This window comes from Staurois parvus, unplaced genomic scaffold (genome assembly GCF_062004578.1).
Source record: "Staurois parvus isolate SC_StPar_1 unplaced genomic scaffold, SC_StPar_1.0 ptg000291l, whole genome shotgun sequence".
NCBI classification, from domain to species: domain Eukaryota; kingdom Metazoa; phylum Chordata; class Amphibia; order Anura; family Ranidae; genus Staurois; species Staurois parvus.
In genome coordinates, this window is record NW_028318087.1 from 3,552,905 (window position 1) to 3,572,772 (window position 19,868).

The window sequence follows — 19,868 nt, forward strand, 5'->3', positions numbered from 1 at the left end:
GCTATTTCCAGGCCTTGGCAGGCACGAGTTTAACCATAAGTGTGCCAAGTGTGTCTATTTTTTCTTTGTCTCCACTAAGCAGGGGATTGCTTATCCAGAATGTCTGCCACATCTACTTACATCTATTTTAGCAATATCACTTATTATTCAGCACTGGGCACACCTAATTCCTCACTCAAGAACTGCATATAACAAGCATTACCAGCAGAGCCAGACTGAAAATTAAAAGGGGCAGCCACTAAATTTAATTATAAAGGCCTGTTAGGCCTCATGCACACTACAGCTCAAAGAGCTGTTTTGAGCTTTTATTTTTCTCTGCCCGTTAACTCCCCATCATGTTAGCCTATGTGTCCATGCACACTATAGGCGTTTTTGGGAGTTTACAGGCAGAAAATACAATACATCTCTTCTGCATTCAGGAGAGGAGCTTTTGAGCTTCAAAGACACTCAAAAGTGAAAAAATGCACATTAGCGCACGCAAACACGTAATAACGTACATTAGCTTGCGTTAATGCATTCTGATGGCCAGAATTCTGGCCAATAGAATGCTTTAACACCAGACATAGGAAAGCACATTAACATACATGCAAAAACTGGGCTTTTTACCGCGTTTTTGGTTCGGAAAACTCCTGTAGCTCAAAAAATATTTTTGAGCTTCTCAGTGAGCATGAGACTTTATGGTATCACAGTTAGCATATGCATTAAAAAGCATTCACTAAACACTAAAGGCATCACAGAATACTAAGAAGGCCAAATTCCAGGCCAAACATTATATATTTTTTCTTTGCATCCCAGTGCTGCTGATCTCCCACAGCCTTTTTTTATCCATTTTCTGCCCTCAGAGTTCGCTGGTCCAGCTTCTCAATTGTAACAATGGTGGACCATGCCTGAGCAGTTTGTGTTGGCTGCTTGTAGTCTCTATCTGGCGGCACAGGTGTTAAGATAACAATACAGTTGGAAGACAGTTGTCACTCTGTAACAGCAAATGCCTGAACTAGGACCTTCAAGACAGGATCATCAGGTATTTTTTAAAGGGAGCCACAGATTCAAAAAGATTAAAATCAACTTTTTAAATTAGTTTAAGATCTTAAAAGCTATGATTGGAGTTAGATATACTTTTGATGATTAGGGCCCCTTTCACATGGGGTTGATTCTGACTACCCTTTGATCCGATCCACCAAAACGGAAGAGGACAGATCCCCTTCCATTTTTTTAAGAAGCCGGATCGAACCCAGAGGTAGGTAGGTGTAACACACTCCTGTCCATAGGGATGTATGAACCATCCGATGAGGTCAGCCTGAAAAAATGATAGGCGGACCTGATCAGGTCGCCAGTGTGAAAGTGGCCTTAGAAAGCAAAGTCACATACATTATCAGGGACAACAGTGAAGAGCCCTACTGTGCTAGGACTATAGGATCCATATAGCTCTCTGCTGTGTACCCCAGCATAAACTGGAAACCTATAGGGAATAGAATCCAAATATCTCTAATTGATCCCAGCCTTGTAAATATTTTTATGAAATCTGGATATGAATGAATTTGACAGTTATTGCATCATAGAGCTTAGTAACACAGTAATCATTCCAGGTTTCATCTGTCCTGATTAATAATAAGTTTAGAACAACATAATGACCTCTTGCAGTCGGCCCGACACCAGAGAATCACAATAGGGTGGAACGACCAGCGCACACACTTTACAAGACACATTTGCGCTACACTTTGAATTTCGCTGAAATGAAGTCACCGTGCAGTGTATATATAATATTTTCAAAATAGATAGTGCCGCGCTCCCATGTACCAATATGTATATCTTATACTTTCAAAGTGCTAATGAATAGCTTTCAAGATACTGCATGTATCAAACAATTATTACTAGTGACTCAAAACATCATTGTGAATATTAATCTTCATGCAAGTGACATTAATAACTGATAATCCTAAGGTGATAGTGCCTATTTAAAGTACAGTGATATACAAATCAGAAATACTCCTCTATTCTACTGTGATCCTTATATTTATATTGTGCAAACACATATATATTATGTGCACGTGCTTATGATATATTCAATAAAAAAAAAAAAAAAAAAAAAAAAAAAAAAGTCTTTCAAAATAAATGTGCAGGTGGATTCTTGGTTCCCTCTCGCCGAGTGCTTAATGGTCTCCCTATGTGCTCACCTCTATATTTGCCTGAATAAATCCAGGCAAATACACTTTTTATCCTTCCAGGATAGATGGGATGGAATGATGCTCTTGAATTATCTCAGAAGGTGGATGTGGATTTATATTTGTTCTCCTGTAGCTGCTCATGAGTGGGTATACTGACCATCTCTCTGAGGATCTCCCAATTCCCCTCCTGGGGCTGTTTCCTTTTCCAGTCCTCCTTATATCAGCTCAAAGGGTGTTGTTCAATTGAGAAAGGAAGACAAACAGACCATAGTGTCTTATCCTTGTGCAAAAAGGGGGTTTATTGCTGCCAGTTGCACAGTAGTATACAATTGTAGTCCAGCATAAATGTGCTCTGCCTCTGTTCCTGCAGTGCTGTCTACCTGTGTCTGTATTCAGATCACCGAGCCTCTCCAGTGCAATGTCGTGACGTCAGAGCCCCTCCCCTACGCGTATCGTCACAGGGTCACGTGACTTCATCAGGGGGAATGATTAGATGCCACGACTATGCTAATACTCCTATTTATATCTCTCGGCCGCCTTTTTACTGGAGCCCAATGGGCGCGGCCATTTTCCCAGTGATTTTCTTAAACTCTATGTATGGTGAGTGTTTACACCTGTGTGTCTACTCAAATTATAACGTGATATCTGTCTGCCAGACATTGCTAACTGGGTCAGCTGTGATCTGTCTCTTGCTCTGCAGTTTCTAAACAGTGGCTGTTGGCTATACATTATATTGCTGAAAGTATACCTATTAGGCTAAATTAAAACCATGTTTTATTAATAATACAATTTTAAAAATTATAAAATTCAAAATTATAAATTTAACCAATAAAATAAAATAAAAAAAATATTTTTTTAAAAATCAAATAATAAAAGATAATAAAAAAATAAATAATAGAAAACGCATGTATGTTACTTCTCAAGTAACCTATTTGTCATTAATTATCTAATTCCTTCAATTTTGAGATATTATTTAACTTACATCTTTCTTTACATCTGGGTTTTGGTTTTGTATTTAAGAAGGTATTACTTGAGGATATGATACTTGATATAACTTACATGCGTTTTGTGCTAGTCATAAATTCTCTAATTCTACCCTAAACTCACTCCACATATTCCTAAATTCATGTCAGATACATTACTTCAATCCCCAATCTATATATATTCAACGCCTCAAAGTTAGATTGGGAACTATTTCTATACTTATTTGTTACTAATAAAGCATGTAAGGTCAAACTCCTTATTTAACCCATTGGGAGCCAGACAGCCCATTTCATAGATCCACTTCGATTCTTTCTTGCTAATTTCCCTTATCAGGTTATCTCCCCTCCAGTGTTGTACATGTTTTTCTACACCCCAGAACTCTAATTTTCTTGCATCTTTATTGTGGTATTTTTTGAAATGCTGCGATAAGTGGTGATACTTGTATCCTCTGTTTATATTATATACATGTTCTTTTATTCTTTCCCTTAACATCCTTTTCGTGCGTCCAATGTAGATGAGATTACATGGGCATTTGAGGGCATAGATAACCCCTCTTGTATCACATGATATAAATTGCTGGATGGTGTATTCCTTTTCATTTAGGGGGTTCTGAAATGTAAATCTTCTCCTGGGGTTATTTTTCAGTCTGATGCAACTATAGCATCTACCACAGGTATAAAACCCTTTTCCTTGAAAAAAACTAATTTGTTGATGTTTAACAGGTGGTGCTATTATACTCTTCACCACTTTGTCCCTAATATTTGGAGCTTTTGTATATATAAACCTAGGTATTGTGGGAATATTATTTTTCAGGTGCTTATCTAATGCTAAGATCTTCCAATGTTTCTTTATTATGTTTTGTATTGATTTATACTGGGTATTATAACTCAACACTACCGCCAATTCCTCCTTTTCAGTATTCTCTTTATGTTTGTCTGCTATTAATACATTACGGTCCATAAGGCCTATTTGCTCCCTTTCTTTTTGTATTATTTCTTTCTTATATCCTTTATCAATAAATCTTTCTGATATTATTCCACTTTGTTCTACATAGTCTTTCATGTTTGTACAGTTCCTTTTTAATCTAATAAATTGGCCTCTAGGGATATTGCTTAGCCACGCTTTATGATGGCAGCTATCTATGGGGATATATGAGTTTCTATCAACAGATTTGAAATGATTCTTGGTATACAATTGTAATCCCTCTTTGTAGATTTGAATGTCTAAAAAATTAATAGAAGTTTCATGTATGTCATAGCTCAGTTTTATATTGGCTTCATTCATATTTAAATCGTTATAAAATTTCTCAAGTTCTACCTTTTCTCCACTCCATATCACCAAGAGGTCATCAATATACCTTTTGTATATTTTTATTCCTGGGTTCTTATTTTTGAACACTGATTCATCTTCCCATTTTGCCATATAAAGATTAGCGATGCTAGGGGCGAATTTAGCGCCCATAGCAACTCCTTTCCTTTGTGAATAGTATGTATTACCATACCAAAAATAATTATGAGTAAGGCAGAACTTTATACACCTTATGATGAATCTGTTGTGTCTGGTGGTGTTATTTCCATATTTATTAAGTGCCCATATAGCTGCTTCTATAGCCCCCTGATGGTCTATGTTAGTATACAGTGCTGCTACATCTGCTGTACTTAAAAGCGTGTTTTTATCTGTCAGTGTATCCTTCATTTCTTGTATCACATGTTTTGTATCCCTTAGATATGCTGTAGTTTTAGTGACCAATGGTTGTAGATGATAATCTACATATTCACCTAACCTCGCTGTGAGTGAATCTATTCCATTAATGATGGGCCTACCTGGCGGGTTGGTGTTGTCTTTGTGAATTTTCGGAACTGAATACATGATAGGTAGCCTACATACTGATGGTATTAGATATTGATGTTCTTTCTCATTAATAACTCCTTTCTTTTTCCCTTTTGTGACTAGTTTGATAAGCTGTTTCTTATATTCCTTAATAGGATTACTGATAAGCACTTCATATGTGTCTCTGTCATTAAGCATATCTGCCATTACTGATTCATAATAAATCCTTGATTGTATCACTATACCCCCTCCTTTGTCTGCTGGGCGTATTATTATGTCATCCCTCTTTTTCAATGAATCTAAACCTCTCTTTAAATTCACCTCTATTTTAGGTTTTTTAATTTTGAGAGATTCTAAATCTTGTAATACCATTTGTTTAAATGTGTCTATATATTTATTATCTCCAATCTGGGGATTAAACACTGATTTGTTTTTAAGTTGGCTATGCATAGTATTTTCTGTTGCTCCTGTGTTGTGTGTAATGGGGTTGTTGGCATAATACTTTTTAAGATTGAGTTTCCTGATCAATTTCTGAATGCTTACATATGTATCAAATTTATTTAATCCCTTTTGTGGGGCATACTTAAGACCCTTGCTAAGCGCATGTGTTTCTTCTTCTGTAAGGGGTAATCCACTGATATTGAAAATGCCTTCTCCCTTTAATTCCTTCTTCTTTTTTTGTTGTGACCTTCTTCCTCCTCTTTTCCCTCTCTTTCTTGTGTGTGTTGTGCTTCTTCTTCCCTCCCCCCTTGGGGATTCAAATCCCATCCTAAAAAAGGATTGGGGAGGGGTGAGTTGAATTCTTCCCTTTCCAGGGGTGAGTACCTGTTTTGTGTGGGTACTTGGTAGGGTTTGTTCATTACTGGGTATTGTGCTTGGTATTGTGCTTGGTATTGTGGCCTTTGTGGTTTAGGATAATATGGGCCTCTATTATAATCAGGTCTCCCATAGTATTCTTGTGTGTAATATCCTTGGGGGCCTCTCTGGTTGTGGCCTCTGTTGCCATTATAATATGGTTTCCCTCCTTGATATGGTTGATTCTGTGGGGGTCTATATGGTCCCGGATTATAATATGGTGGTCTCCAATTGTTGGGGTTCCCTCCTTTATACTGTGAATGTCCCTTATTATCTTTATTGGGTGTTTTGAACCCTATTGCTTTTTTAGGGGGTGGTTTCTCATTGGTTTTCACTGGTGTAGATTCTGTGGATTTGATCTCATTGGAATTAGGGTTAGTCTGCCATTTGAATACTGATTTTTGTTGGTAGTCCTGGCTTACCCTTTGAAATTTTTTCTTTTTCTTATTCTTAATTTCTGTGTCTTTTTTCTGGACATTTTTATTCAACTGGGATAAGTATTTTGTAAACTCTGGGTGATCTTTGATGATCTCTACCTTATTTTGGTACTCCTTTATTACTTTTTCTATTTTTCTCATTTTTCTTTGTTTTCTTTTTATTAGGAATTGTAAAACCTCCATTCCTTTTTCACTAAAGAAATTGTACCATTCTTCCCTATCCCCCTCCTCCAATAAACCATCATTGATAGGTAATTCCCATCTAAGCTTCCTCGGGATCATTCTTTCTTTTATATATTTTTCCATTGTGGCTATATCCCACCAAATATTAATTTTCTTCTCCATAAGGCTCCCTAATTTTCTAAATGTATTATTAATTCCTGGATCCTCCTGTTCTTCTCCTAGAAATATATTGTTAAGATCTAGTTCTCTGTTCTCCAAGAATGTGAAAACCTCCATAATTTCTACTAACAAGTGATAAATGAGTGTGAATAAATATAAATGGTGAATGCTTGTGAGCTATTATGAAATGAGGTGTTCAATATGTGACTGCCAGTTGTTTTGTCAGCTTATATTGAATTTTCTAACCTCCCTAAAGCTGCTTTATTTGCCAAACACAGGGTGGGTTCATCAAAGTCTTCTAAACATTTTCCACCATGGAAAATTTAGCTCATTTTTATGCTTATTATCAATTCCCAGCAAAACACTAAACAATGACTGTGATGTACCCATGCATTTCATCTGCAACAAAAACAGTGAAAACACAATATTATATTCAACCAAAGTACATATTGAGTTTTCCTAACACTGTAATTCGATATACAGTATAATTGAGTCATAAATGTGAAATATGGCTGTATAATTATGCAAATTGGTTGCAAAGGTCATGTTTCCCGTATTTTTGTGACATTGTTCAGCATGTTAGATAAAACAATATTTGATTTGGAAGTATACAAGGAACAATTCAAGTTTAGGTCTTCTGATGCCATAAGGAGTACCGCATAACAGAGACACAAAATACAGTGTATATTTATTTAATTTCACATTTGAGCTTTGATGTGCAAGATGCAGCAGCCCATACTCACCCTGTGTTGTATTGCAAACAGATCGGTGAAACATTAAAATAGAATTATAGATTGTGAGCTCCAAGGAGCAGGGCCCTCCTATCCCTCTTGTATTGAACTGTATTGTTGCTGTATTGTCTCCCGTTATATTGTAAAGCACTGAGAAAACTGTTGGCACTATATAAATCCTGTATAATAATAACTATAGGCAAAACGTTATAACCCGTCAGATTTTTTTTCACCATCTGTGTTCCAGATTTCCCTTCAATTCCTGTCCCATAGCCAAACAGGAAGTGAAATAAAATCCCTGCAAGTTAAGGGAATTCCTTGGGGACCCCCAGGTCACCAGAACTAGTGTCCCCATTGGAAGATTTCTGCTTTGTTACCTTTCTGGGGACACCCTAAAATTTTAGATTTTAACTTTCACTGTTAATGGTAAACAGGAAATATAGAGAAGGTGAATCTCGCTAACGGGGGGCACAGACAGCAATAAAAACTAACACACATTCTAATCTCTCTGCACTATTCAAAACTAAAAAAAAGTTTTGCCTTTAGCTACATTTTAAGTAATTGTCACATGTTATTGCACCTTTCATCTTGTTGTGTTCCTTATGAAATAACAGGACCACTAGGTTCTTGGGCTGCACCATGCAGTGGGCAGGGTCACTCATCATTTCAGTGTGTGCATGCACTCATCCATGTCAGGGACTGGGTGGAGGCCGTGTTCAGGTGAAATCAACCTTAAGGCGCCCCCCGAATTAGAGATGAGCCGTGTACTGTGTGCAATAATTAAAAGTACAGAGTTCCTCTGTGAAGTGCTGAATCCCATGTCACTACACACCGTGTTGTAACTGTTGCATTTAGGAGGGAAACCACTGAGCCTATGCCCACTTCACCCATCCAGCATGCATCCGCCACCTCACTCCCAGTGGCAGAATGGGGTGCTGTCGTGCCCCTAGCACAGACCTCATACATGCACATAACTAACTCCTTATTTCCCCATACCAGGCAGTGAGGCTGATGGTCTCCGTAACTCTGTTCTGCTCCAGGTTGCTATGGGAGATGGACCGCTAGGGATGAAGCCAAATGCAGCAACCCCCTAGCTACTGGGGGACACTTCCCCTTGCCCAGGTACCATGCTTCATGACAGGCTGCTATTCACATGACACTAGGTTTTTGGTTACTTGTAGCAACTACTCTCTTCCTTCACTCTCATGCTGAGTTAACCTCTTACAACTGACCTGCTTCATACCCCATATGTGCTTTAACTGACTCAAGTTAATCTAGCTGTCATGTGACCATCATGCACCCCTTTAGTAACTTCAGACCAGGTTCAGGAAACAGTTAACATGCTTTACTGAAAGTTTCAGCAGCATAACAGGTTAAAGTGTAAACACAGTTCAGAAAGTCTCATCCCTATCTAAACTATTCTGGTGTGTGGCTGCCCAGGCATACCTTTCCAAATGAGAGTCCATTACATTGTAAAAGTCCATGAAGTGGCAGGACAGCCTCGGAAAGCTCCTCAGTGGTTGTTGGCTGTAAAGTGTTACATTTTCTATGAGCCACTTGTTTCTATTCCCATGCAGATGAAGCTCTGTGAGCAGAACCCACCCCTTTTTATAACAGCACAGGGGAGAAGGCAGAGTCCAGAACTGCAGAGCTAGCATTAACAGTTCCCTAACCTGGGCAGAATAGCTAGTTTAGCTAACACAGAACCCACACCTGTAGGCAACCTGCATACAAGTGTGCCGTGTAAAAATCACATACATGTGAATTTTTCATCCATTTTTTCTCCCACATATTTTACCTTTGAGCGTCAGTGCCTCTGTAAATATCCCTAGTCCCCTATCTTTGGCTAAATAGCACATTTTACTTGAACGTCTCATCGCTGTTTAGCAGGTCCTCCAGCAATGCCTTCATTGCTGGCTCAGCACAACCTTGTGCCTGCAAATATCACTTCTTTACTCATAAGTATAATGTGAATGAAGATATCACTCCATCCCATTGCCACTTCTGCAGTGCCTCTGCAGATACTGCTTGCCCACCATCACCATTCAGCAGTGTCCTAGAAAAATCTCTATACCCCCATCTATGAATGAGCAGCAGACTGTACCTGGAAATCTCTGCGCCCCTCATCCCCACAGCAGAGCAATGTAAGCTCAATGGAAACATGCTTCCTCCTCCCTGGGTTAGTAGCTCTCCTGCAAGCACTATTGCCCCCTTCCTCGACCAAACGTATACCTCCTTTCCTCTCCTGGCTCTTTTTTGCATTATCCCTGAAAATATATTCTCCTCATCCCAGAGAATACTTCTGGAATTGATCAGTAATATTATCTATACCTGACTTCCACTTTCCAGTGAAGATTAAAAAAAAAAAAAACTTAAAACGGAACTTCACTTAAAAATGAAGACAGAAAAGGACGCATTTCAAAGGAATATCCCTTCTTTGTCAAAAAAAGGGACACTGTTTTGAAACATGTTTTCACCCCTCCTGTTTGACATAGAGCATGGCCATGAGACAGACCAGTAGCAGAGGACACCATTGTCGGCGGACATCTGATTGTATACTGAGCGGGTCCCTCTAAGCTGGCAACTGTCGCTGTGTATTGCCTCTCTGATACAACTTCCCAGTCTCTACTATCCTTGATGATGTACAGTTTCTCAGATGTAAGTGTGCTTTTTATTGTTTAATAGAGTACTACTGTGAGTTTTAATTGGGTTCCCGCGCTTCTGTCCTTTTCTGTCTTTGAGCTTTGGTTGGATCGGACTAAATCTATCTAGGAAGCTGCAGGACTCTAGCATTCATGCTCCTATTTTCCTGGGACATTCTAATATTGCCATTTATTAGACATTGGATGCTGGGATTTGTTGTGTGCCGTGGCAGTTTGTTCTTTTTTCTTCACTTAAAAGTGAAAGTTCCACTTCCCCCCACTCTAACAAAACTGATGTGTTTTTTTTTCTGAAGCGGGTTTCAGTTAAATATATTCTTTAATAAACACAAATTATATAAATGCACTTTGTGTGCACCAAATTCCTTTGAAAACCTGATACTACCTTGTAAAAGTAGCAGTGACATTGTCACTGTGTTGTGCTCCACCGACTACAGCTTATCTGTGGAAAAATACAGGAGGGGGCAGTGACAAGAACAGTCACCCTGCACAAGAAGACATCTTCAGTGACTGGTCTTATTGTAACATCCTGCACGAAGGCAGCGTTTCACACTGGAATACTACACAGATCTTGAAGAAAACACAAAGGACACCAAAAAATACACATGCCACTTGCAGGGGCATACCCAGAAATCACATAGCAAGTACTTTCTAGGCCCCCAACACCCAAATTACCATGGCAGATGACAAACTACTGAAGAGGATGCTGTGGTGATTATAGGGTAAAGCTGGCCATCGGTAGGTTACTTTTTGTCATTTAGCTACAACAGAGGTAAATGAAGGAATTCCCTGCCCTTCTCCCCCGCTGATCCATTGTGTTTTGACAGCGTGACTCCCCATTGAACAGAGACAGCCACACATGGACCAAAACCCAGCTGGTCCCTGCTGAACTGGCTGAATTTTGATTTGTCTATGGCCAGTTTAAAGTGGTATTCCAGTCAAAAGCTAACTAATCTAAAATCTACTCCTAACCTCATTCCAAGTCTATTATATCTACCCTGTGAAAGGAAAGAAGTCTATACTTACCTATTCTGAAGGTGTTCCAGTCTGGTTACATGATTGGGTCCCACCATCGGATTCAGTGTAGAGGAGGGACAGCCAACAAATGGATGCCCCATAGTAAGCCTATCGGTGACATCATCACACAGGTTCTGCAGCCATTGTCAGCGATCTCTTCTTTACACTGAAGTCGCCATTAGAGAGAACATGTAACTGGACCAGAGCGACTTCAGAATAGGTAAGTAAAGGTATCTTTCCGTTTGCAGGGTGAATAGAATAGGGTTAGAATGGAGTGGGAGTAGGACTAAGCTTAGTTAGGCTTTAACTGGAATTACACTTTAGGCGCAAATATGTGGAGGTGGGAAGGTGAGTTTTATTCAGGCTGGGGACTGGAGAAAAAGGATATTAGCATTGTTTTAAAGTTTACTTACCTTTTAAAGTGACCCCTTTACTAACTTGACATAATGACACTAAGAACAAGGTATTACAGAATAGGGAACATATAGCACAGCATATGGAACTAGAAAAGCTACAATTTTTGGGGAAATTGTGTGAAGTGTTCTTGCCTCCACCAGTAGTCTACAACTGGAGTGGGCGGTGTAACTGGGTGGAGTGGCTTGAGTAACTTTTGTGTGGTTGGAGTGGCTGGAGTAACTATGAAAAGGTTTTGTCAGCTCCCACACTAGTTTTGAACATTTCGCCATTCATTCCTATGGGACCAATTTCACCACAAAAACGCCGATATTTCGTGAACCATTTGGCAAAATGTTCCACAAAATAATAGCACACCAATCGGGAAAAATCCGCACGTTTCGGTATATTACTGTCTATGTAGTGTAAAAACTGTGGGAGGAGTTAGGGTGGTAAATTTGGCTATAATAGAATATATATGTGAGATAACAGTAAGTGGTCTTGCCATGCAAGAACACTTAATAAAACATTGGAAAAATGAAACACACAGAATGGCAACTGGAACGGGTGATTGTAATAGTATGGTGATTGTAAAACATGGTGTATGGAATGAGCCACTGCAGAATATGGAATGTACAGCATGGCATATGGGGTAAGCCAGTCTGGAATAGTAAATGAACAGCAATGTGTACCAGCAAAGTTAAATGGTCCTCTAAAAGCCTGTATACACATTCGTTGGAACGTGGTTCTGTGCAATGTAGTGATCTGTTTTACAGAAAATAGCACAAGCACCTTTGTTGGTTTGATAGGAAGCCCATTCATAAAATAGGCTGCCTTGTCACAACATACATTAACGCGTGGCATAATGCACATTGACGTGCCTGTACTGATGCAGCACAACAGTGTGAATGGGTCCTAATATCAATAACTTGCAGATGCTTAGGCTGAGACTTATGCTGCTCTGTCCACCTCTGAGCTTCTCCGCTGAATGAGGGATGAGGAGCACTAGGCACCTCTGTAGTTAAATGATTCTCTATTCAGACCTCCATCAGCATAGCCATGTAGATGCACTGGAGCAGAAGAATAATACAAGACAGCACCAAAATAGGGTGTTTTCTTTTTTTCCTTTACCTTTTCACCTCTGGACACTTAGATATAAATTCAGCAGCAAAAGTAAAGGGAAACATGATGCTGGAACTGCTTGGAAGAGTTATAAGTCTCTGTGTTGATCAGGCAACATTTATAGATCAGGAAACTCCTCTTTTTCTGCAGGTGATCTATTAATTGACTATGGGAGCTCTGCATGCTAATTTGCTAATTGCAACTTTTTATCTCTGTGAAAAAGGGCCAAAGAAAGCTGACATGCCAAATGACTCAGTAGTCCTGTGATTTGTAGCTCACCTTAAGGATTTATTTTGTATTCAAACCTCCATCAACATGGCCCTGCAGAAGCAGTGACAGCTCAGTTGTCACTTGTAAACAAAAACCAGCAGAGGAAGGCTTCCACTACTTGCTCCCTCTGCTGGGCTCTGACTGATGACATTATCTGACCCTAGGTTTACACCTAAGCATTTTCCACAGTTTTGCAGAAACGCAGTACAGTCCATTCAACATGATTTCCTATGGGACATGTTCACATCTCCTCGTTTTCACCCGGTGCTTTTTTTGGAAAGGGTCAAGGACTTTTTTGAACGCAAAAAGTTGTGTTTTTGGTTCCATGGACTTCAATGGAAACTCTGCAGAAAAACATGTAGTGCATTTTTGCTGTGTTTTTGATGTGTTTTTGCTGCATTTTTCATGCGTTTTAAGTCTGCCTAGCAACAAGGAAAATTTTAAAAAATTACCCCCGCCCTGCAAAACGCATATAAAAGTGGCAAAAATGTATAAAATGCAAAACACAATGAAGAAACGGATCAAACGCAACCTGCATAATTGTGAACCTAGCCTCAATCAGAGCTCAGCAGAGGAAAATAGTAGTAGAAGCCTTCCTCTGCCAGATCTCAGTTTACAAGTGACAGTGGGTAGTGATCACTGCTTACATGGAGATGCACTGATAGAGGCCTGAATAGGGGATCTGGGTCCCTTAGTAGCCACATGGGCTGCTATGCTGGTAGTTCCTCCACTAGACTCTTGTATTTAGACAATGTTTGCTTATCCATGAGTTTAGCATTGAGTGATTTATGTTTTTATCTCACTTTTGATGTTGTTAAAGGGAGACTAGTTTTTTTGTGGCTTTTAGATACATACAGTATGTGAACATAATGATGTAAATATTTTAATAATAAAATAATAAGTTACCGCAGGGGTAGGCAACCCCCGGCACTAGTGCCAGAGGTGGCACGCGACAGCATCAAGGACGGCACAGAAGGGGAGTCCTGGGAGACTGAAGCTGTGTTTAGTCAGATTCTCCAGGCTGCTTGTCTTCAATTTGAAAGGGTAATTATATTACTATTTTCCTCCTCTGTGGTACAGCACTCTAAGCCTGAGCCAGCTCATGGCCAGGCTTTTACTATCCGTGTACCTGCCCTCCCTCTGAACATTTCTCTCTCTCAGCATCCATGCGCCTGGTTCAGCTTGGAGGGGATATCGCCAGAGAGATTTATCTTCAAATAGCTACTAACCTTTCCACAGCAAACTTTTATGAGTAACTCAATGCAAAGAAGGATTTGATGTGGAGAGAGAAGGGTTTTAAAGGCTTTTCTGACAACAGATATTGGGAACTACTAATTTAGGCTACATTCACACGGGCATTTAGCCACGGTGCAAATAGCAGCGACAGGTATCTGCCAATTCCTGCTGCTGCTTTTGACACCAGTGAGCAGTTAGCTGCAGCCACCAAGGCCATACTGTACACTATAATAATTACTGGATGCTGCAGCTATTCCTGACTGTTCACACAGTCAGTGATTACCCGCGTTGATGGCTGCTAAACACACACTCTGTGTGCATTCAGCAGAAATCACCACAGGTAATCGCCGGTTGTGTAAACAGCCACAAATAGCTAGGGCCACTGGGCCCTTGTCATACAAGTGTACTGTACAGGCTTGGTGGCTGCAGCTAGCAGTTCACAGGTGTCAAATACAGCATTCACCATGGCATCCAGATAGAAGGAACTACTACTTTAAAGCAAGGTTTGGTAACTACTACTTTAAAACTTCTACTGGGTACTACAACTTCAGAACAGATATTGTTAACTACCACCTTAGAGAAAGGAATTTGGAACTGCAAGAATTGGGACTCAATTCTCCAATTATACTGCATGGTACAGGTGGTGCTTTCTTGACTGGAGCATTGGCTGGTGTTCACTTCTGGAGCATCTATGTGGAAACGGCTTGGACCATTTATGCCAGAAGGTGCAAGAATTGGAGCTGATTCGAGGCCTGAAGGAGCAGAAATTGAGGCTGATCTGGGGTGTGAAAGTGCAGGATTTGGGCTGATCTGAAGTGTGAAGCTGCAGTAATGAGGGTGATATGAGCTGCAAGGGTTCAGGAATTGGTGATGATCAGTCTAAATGTGCAGCTATTTGGGTGATCTGAGGTGGGGAAATGCAGGAACTGGGGCTGATCTGAGGCCTGAAGGAACAGGAATTAGGGCTGATCTGGGTTGTAAAAATGCAGGAATTGAGGTGAACTGAGGTCTGAAGGTGCAGAACTTGGGACTGACCTAAGGTGTGGAGCTTCAGAAATTGGGACTGATCTGAGGTGTGAAAGTGCAGGAATTGGAGCTGATCTGAGGCTTGGAGGTGCAGGAGTTGGGGCAATCTGAGGTGTGAAGGTACAGGAATTGTTATCAGAGTTCTGGGGGTTCAAGAATTGGGGCTTATATGAGGCCTGAAGGAGCAAGAATTGGGGCTGATCTGAGGCCTGAAGGCATAGGAATTGTCGCTGGAGAATGGGGTGTGAAGTTGAAGGAATTGGGGTGAGCTGAGGTGTGAAGGTGCAGAAATTTAGGCTGATCTGAGGTGTGAAGATTCAGAAATTGGGACTGAACTAAGGTGTGAAGGTTCAGAAATTGGAACTGATCTGAGGTATGAAGGTGCAGGGATTTGGGTGATGTGGGGTGTGAAGGTGCACAAATTGGGGCTGATCTGAGGCTTGGATGTACAGGAATTGGGACTGATTGGAGGTCTGGAGGTGCAGGAATTGGGGTGATCTGAACTGTGCAGGTGCCATCGGATTCAGAAATTGGGGCTTATCTGAGGCCTGAAGGCACAGGAATTGTCACTGGAGACTGGGGTATGAAGTTGTAGGAATTGGGGTGAGCTGAGGTGTGAATGTGCAGAAATTGGGGTTGACCAGAGGCCTGGAGGTGCAAAAATTGGGGCTGAACTGAGGTGTGAAGGTGCAGGATTTGGGGCCAGTCTGGAATGTGAAGGTGCAGGAATTGGGGCTGATCTGGTGTGTGAAAGTACAGGAATTTGGGTGATCGGAGGTGTAAAAGTACAGAGATTGGGGTGATCTGAAGGGTGAAGGTACAGGCATTGGTGTGAGCTGAGGTTTAAAGATGCAGGCATTGATGTGAGTGGAGATGTGAAGGTGCAGAAATTGGGGTGATCTGAGGTGTGAAGGTGCAGGAATTGGGGCTGATCTGAGGCCTGGAGATGCAGCAATTGGAGATGATCTGAGGTCTGGAGATGCAAGAATTGTGGTGATCTGAGGTAGGTATGAAAGTGCAGGAATTAGAGCTAATCTGAAGTGTAAAGGTGAAGGAATTGGGGCTGATCTGGGGTTTGAAAGTGCAAAGACTGGAGCTGATCTGAGGCAAGAATTGGAGTAATCTGAGTTGTGAAATGTGCAGGAATTGGAGCTTATCTGAAGTGTAAAGGTGAAGAAATTGGGGCTGATCTGGGGTTCGAAAGTGCAAAGACTGGAGCTGATCTAAGGCCTGCAGAAACATGAACTGGGCCTGATCTGTGGTGCAGACGTGCAGGAACTGGGGTGATCTGAGGTGTAACGGTACAGGAATTGGGGTGATCTGAGGTGTGAAGGTGCAGGAATGAAGGTTGATTTAGGGTCTGAAGGTGCAGAGATTGGGTTTGATCTGAGAGAACTGTATACTTCGCAGAAGTCCTCGGTTGACATATTCATTTCAACCTTATCATATTTGCCTCACAACAAACGTGTTCTGGACATGTGTTGTGGAAAAAGGATAAGTTACCATTTACCATCCTTGAAAGCTCAATGTTTTCTTACAATTATTCAAATAGTTTACAGCATTTACTTTTTTAAAATTCACTTTTCATGATTGAGCGTGTAAAGTTGAATTTTATATAGAACTGGCATTCTCAATTTCTTCTAAAACATTTTTCGGCACACTATGCTCAAAAGGTTGCCTACCCCTGAGTTAATGTGTACTTTCTGAAGTCAACTGCAACAAAAATGTAACCTTTGTATTTATTTTTAAATTATATAATCTAGTATTTGTACAATACGAGTGCAGTAACATGCAAAGGATCTAATCATTTTATTTCTTTCTAAAGCAGGCATTGGGTAGCAGCCTTTACAAGAGTGCATCTCCTTATGGCTCCTTGAACAACATTGTGGATGGGCTGAGCTCTTTAACAGAACACTTCTCAGAAATCTCACTCTCCACCGAAAACAGGAAACCCAGCAAGCGGCCCCCTCCTAATTACCTGTGCCATCTCTGCTTCAACAAAGGTCATTACATTAAAGATTGTCCACAGGTAAGAAACATAATTCTGCCTATTATCATGTACATTGATCATATGACTGTTTGAAGTATAGCCTCATTATCTTGCTAGTCAAATTGTAATTTACAATCATCTATGGGTCATATGTACGCATTGATTGTGTGGAAATTCAGAAGATAAGAAAGTCAATTACAGGTACATTCCTGTGTAAGCTGTCATGGGTACATTCACATGTCTAGGAAACAATTGATCGAAATAGAGATAACTTGGCTGAATGTCACTATGCTGTCAAATTTGATATAGTGTAATCAAGCCAATAAGTGTGTCAAACAAAAATTTTAAGTCTAAATCAACCAAGAAAGAAATCAATCAAGAAAGCAAAAGACATCCGATACATTCCAGCAGCCAGAAGACCCCCCCCCCCCCTTTATCAGGGCTGTACATGAGAATAGAAAACATTAGAAGAGCCCATATGAGAAACAATGACGATGGAAAAACAAGAATAATCCATATAAGAAATAGTGAAAAAATGGCAGAAAACTGTTGGGCTCCATACACACTGGCTTAAAAAAAACGCCAGTGCTCTTGGCAGAAAATACCTCTAATTTTGAGACTTTTTTGTATTAGCATTTAGGAGCATTTAGTAGCATTTGGGAACTGCTGAGGATGCTCTGGTACAGGAGCGTAACGTGTACAGGATTTGGAGCCACACTGTGGGTATGAGAACACTGGCTGTACCAATCGCTATGACCCATGTTTATTCATTCTGAGATACATAACACTGTGGTGCTTTTTAAATATGTGTTGATTTTTGGAGCTTTTAATAAATTGTTACTATCCAAAGAGCACTCTTGTGGTTCCATTCTATTTTTGTATGTGATGTTTACATACTGATGAATAGTGAGGAGGAAGGAGTGAGAAGGAATAGCTGATGCCACAGATTTGTACGTAAATCACTCTCAGTCATATGTGTCAGCCCATGTAAAAGTCTCAAAAGGTTTAATTGGTTATCCATGCATGTTTAGGCTTATAGAAGGAGGTATAGGAGGTGTTCTGCATAAACCTCTGACACTAGCCTATTGAACCTCTCCAATCACTACTCCCTCCAGTGAGCATTGGTTGGTTGTCTACAGTTGCCCCCAACCACTAGTTTGTTGCACTAATTTAGCCATCATCTCAAAGAGAATTCCCAGTCTTCATTTTTTAGATAAACAGCTTTTAATGGTTTGAAATCCTTGATTTCATGTATATTTTGTATTTTTTTATATATACCAGAGTGTATCCGTATTTGCTTATTACACACTTAGATTCTGCTATTTGCTATACAATTTGTGGTGCTCAAAGTGTTTGTTCTTTACTCCTCTTTTCACAATGAATTAAAAAAGGGACACATAGTAATGATTTTACCTTATACCCTTAAATGAATGTATTATGTTAGTAAATTCTTCTTGTTTTATAAACGCAGAATCCTTATAGGGATTTTCTTAGCCCACCCCATCCTCACTTTACTGCTTGTTCTATCTGCCACTTAAACCTGCAGCGATTAATCTTTGCATTGACTATATGAGAACTTCATGGTTTTTCAGGGATTCCTGACATTCTTTCTGGAGCTACTAAATGAAAGCATAACAACAGTGTTATAATCCTGCTAGTTTTTCTTAGAATTCTTCCATTTTACTTCCATATGTAGAATATACATTTAAAAGTGTTTAAAAACTTTTTTTTTTTCTTGCTTGTTTCATGTGGAATCCAATCCCATTAACGTTTTGTTGTTGTGTTCAGCAGGTAGAGTGTCTTGTTCTGTTTTGTGATACATTGCTTTCTCTGGAAAAAATCAGATCAACCTTTTTGTACAATTTTAAACAATTTATTAGGATGAACATCTTTGTAGTCAGCTAATTTAAAATTAGTACCATCTCGAGTCTAATATTTAGTAACCAGAGTTTAGGTACTGCTAACAGTCTATAGTCACTGGTAACATTATAACTACACTATTCTAAAATGTACCTACTAGTAGTAGTTGAAGTGATACTAAACTCTGGTTTAAAAATAAAAAGGTCTATTCAAGTATGTATTCTTACTCAAAAAAAGTTTCCTTTCTTTTGCACTCAGCCTTCTCCAAATCTCAATTTTTTTTCTGCTGTGATCCTGTTTTCTGTTAAAGGTTGGGTATATTCGTTCTCCACTGTATGTAGGAACCATCTCTAGCTCACTCTTGTGATGGACTATGGGCTATGGAATTTATAGTGTGCATAGAGCAGTACACATGACAACCAATGTGCACTGCTCATTCCAAACAAACAGAAGTGCTTGAAGGGAAAGGTAGGGAGCTCACAGAGGACATTATGAGGGGGCAGAAAAACACAGTAAGAAACACTTTATTGAAAAATAGATTGCAGGACCATTAGGTAGTGGATGTATATGGATTATTTTTGGAGAACAAGGATAGTATTTAGTGTCAAAATACAGTTACCATGAAACGTGTTGGAAGTCATACTTTGTTAAAGTGTATCTATAGCCAAACCTTTTCTTTTTATAGAGTGGGGAAGGAATAAAACTCCTAGGTTAAATATCTTTTAATTAAAAGTTGTAAGTATTTTAATACAAAGACATGAAATAAAAAAATAAAAATGGTGGGCAAAAATAAGTCATGGGTGACACACCCCCAAGCAGATAAGAGTGGCATACCATACCCATGAAAAACATATGTAGCAACATGTAATGAATAAAATAGGTTGGCAGCTCCCCTGTTTATATAACAATCAGTGGTAAGCCAAATGTGTATTGTGGTATCCACATCATTA

At 39.8% G+C, this 19,868-nt stretch overlaps 1 protein-coding gene across 2 annotated transcripts in view; it reads left to right on the forward strand.

The window, feature by feature from the left end:
- ZCCHC24 (zinc finger CCHC-type containing 24) overlaps positions 1–19,868 on the forward strand; it is a 175,545-nt gene that overhangs the window by 46,144 nt on the left and 109,533 nt on the right. The window contains exon 2 of one of the 2 annotated variants that reach the window (XM_089682514.1): positions 16,894–17,097. In XM_089682514.1, coding sequence (XP_089538640.1) covers positions 16,894–17,097 — 204 coding nt within the window. The remainder of the gene's footprint in view (positions 1–16,893; positions 17,098–19,868) is intronic. The other variant, XM_089682515.1, reaches the window with a different exon arrangement.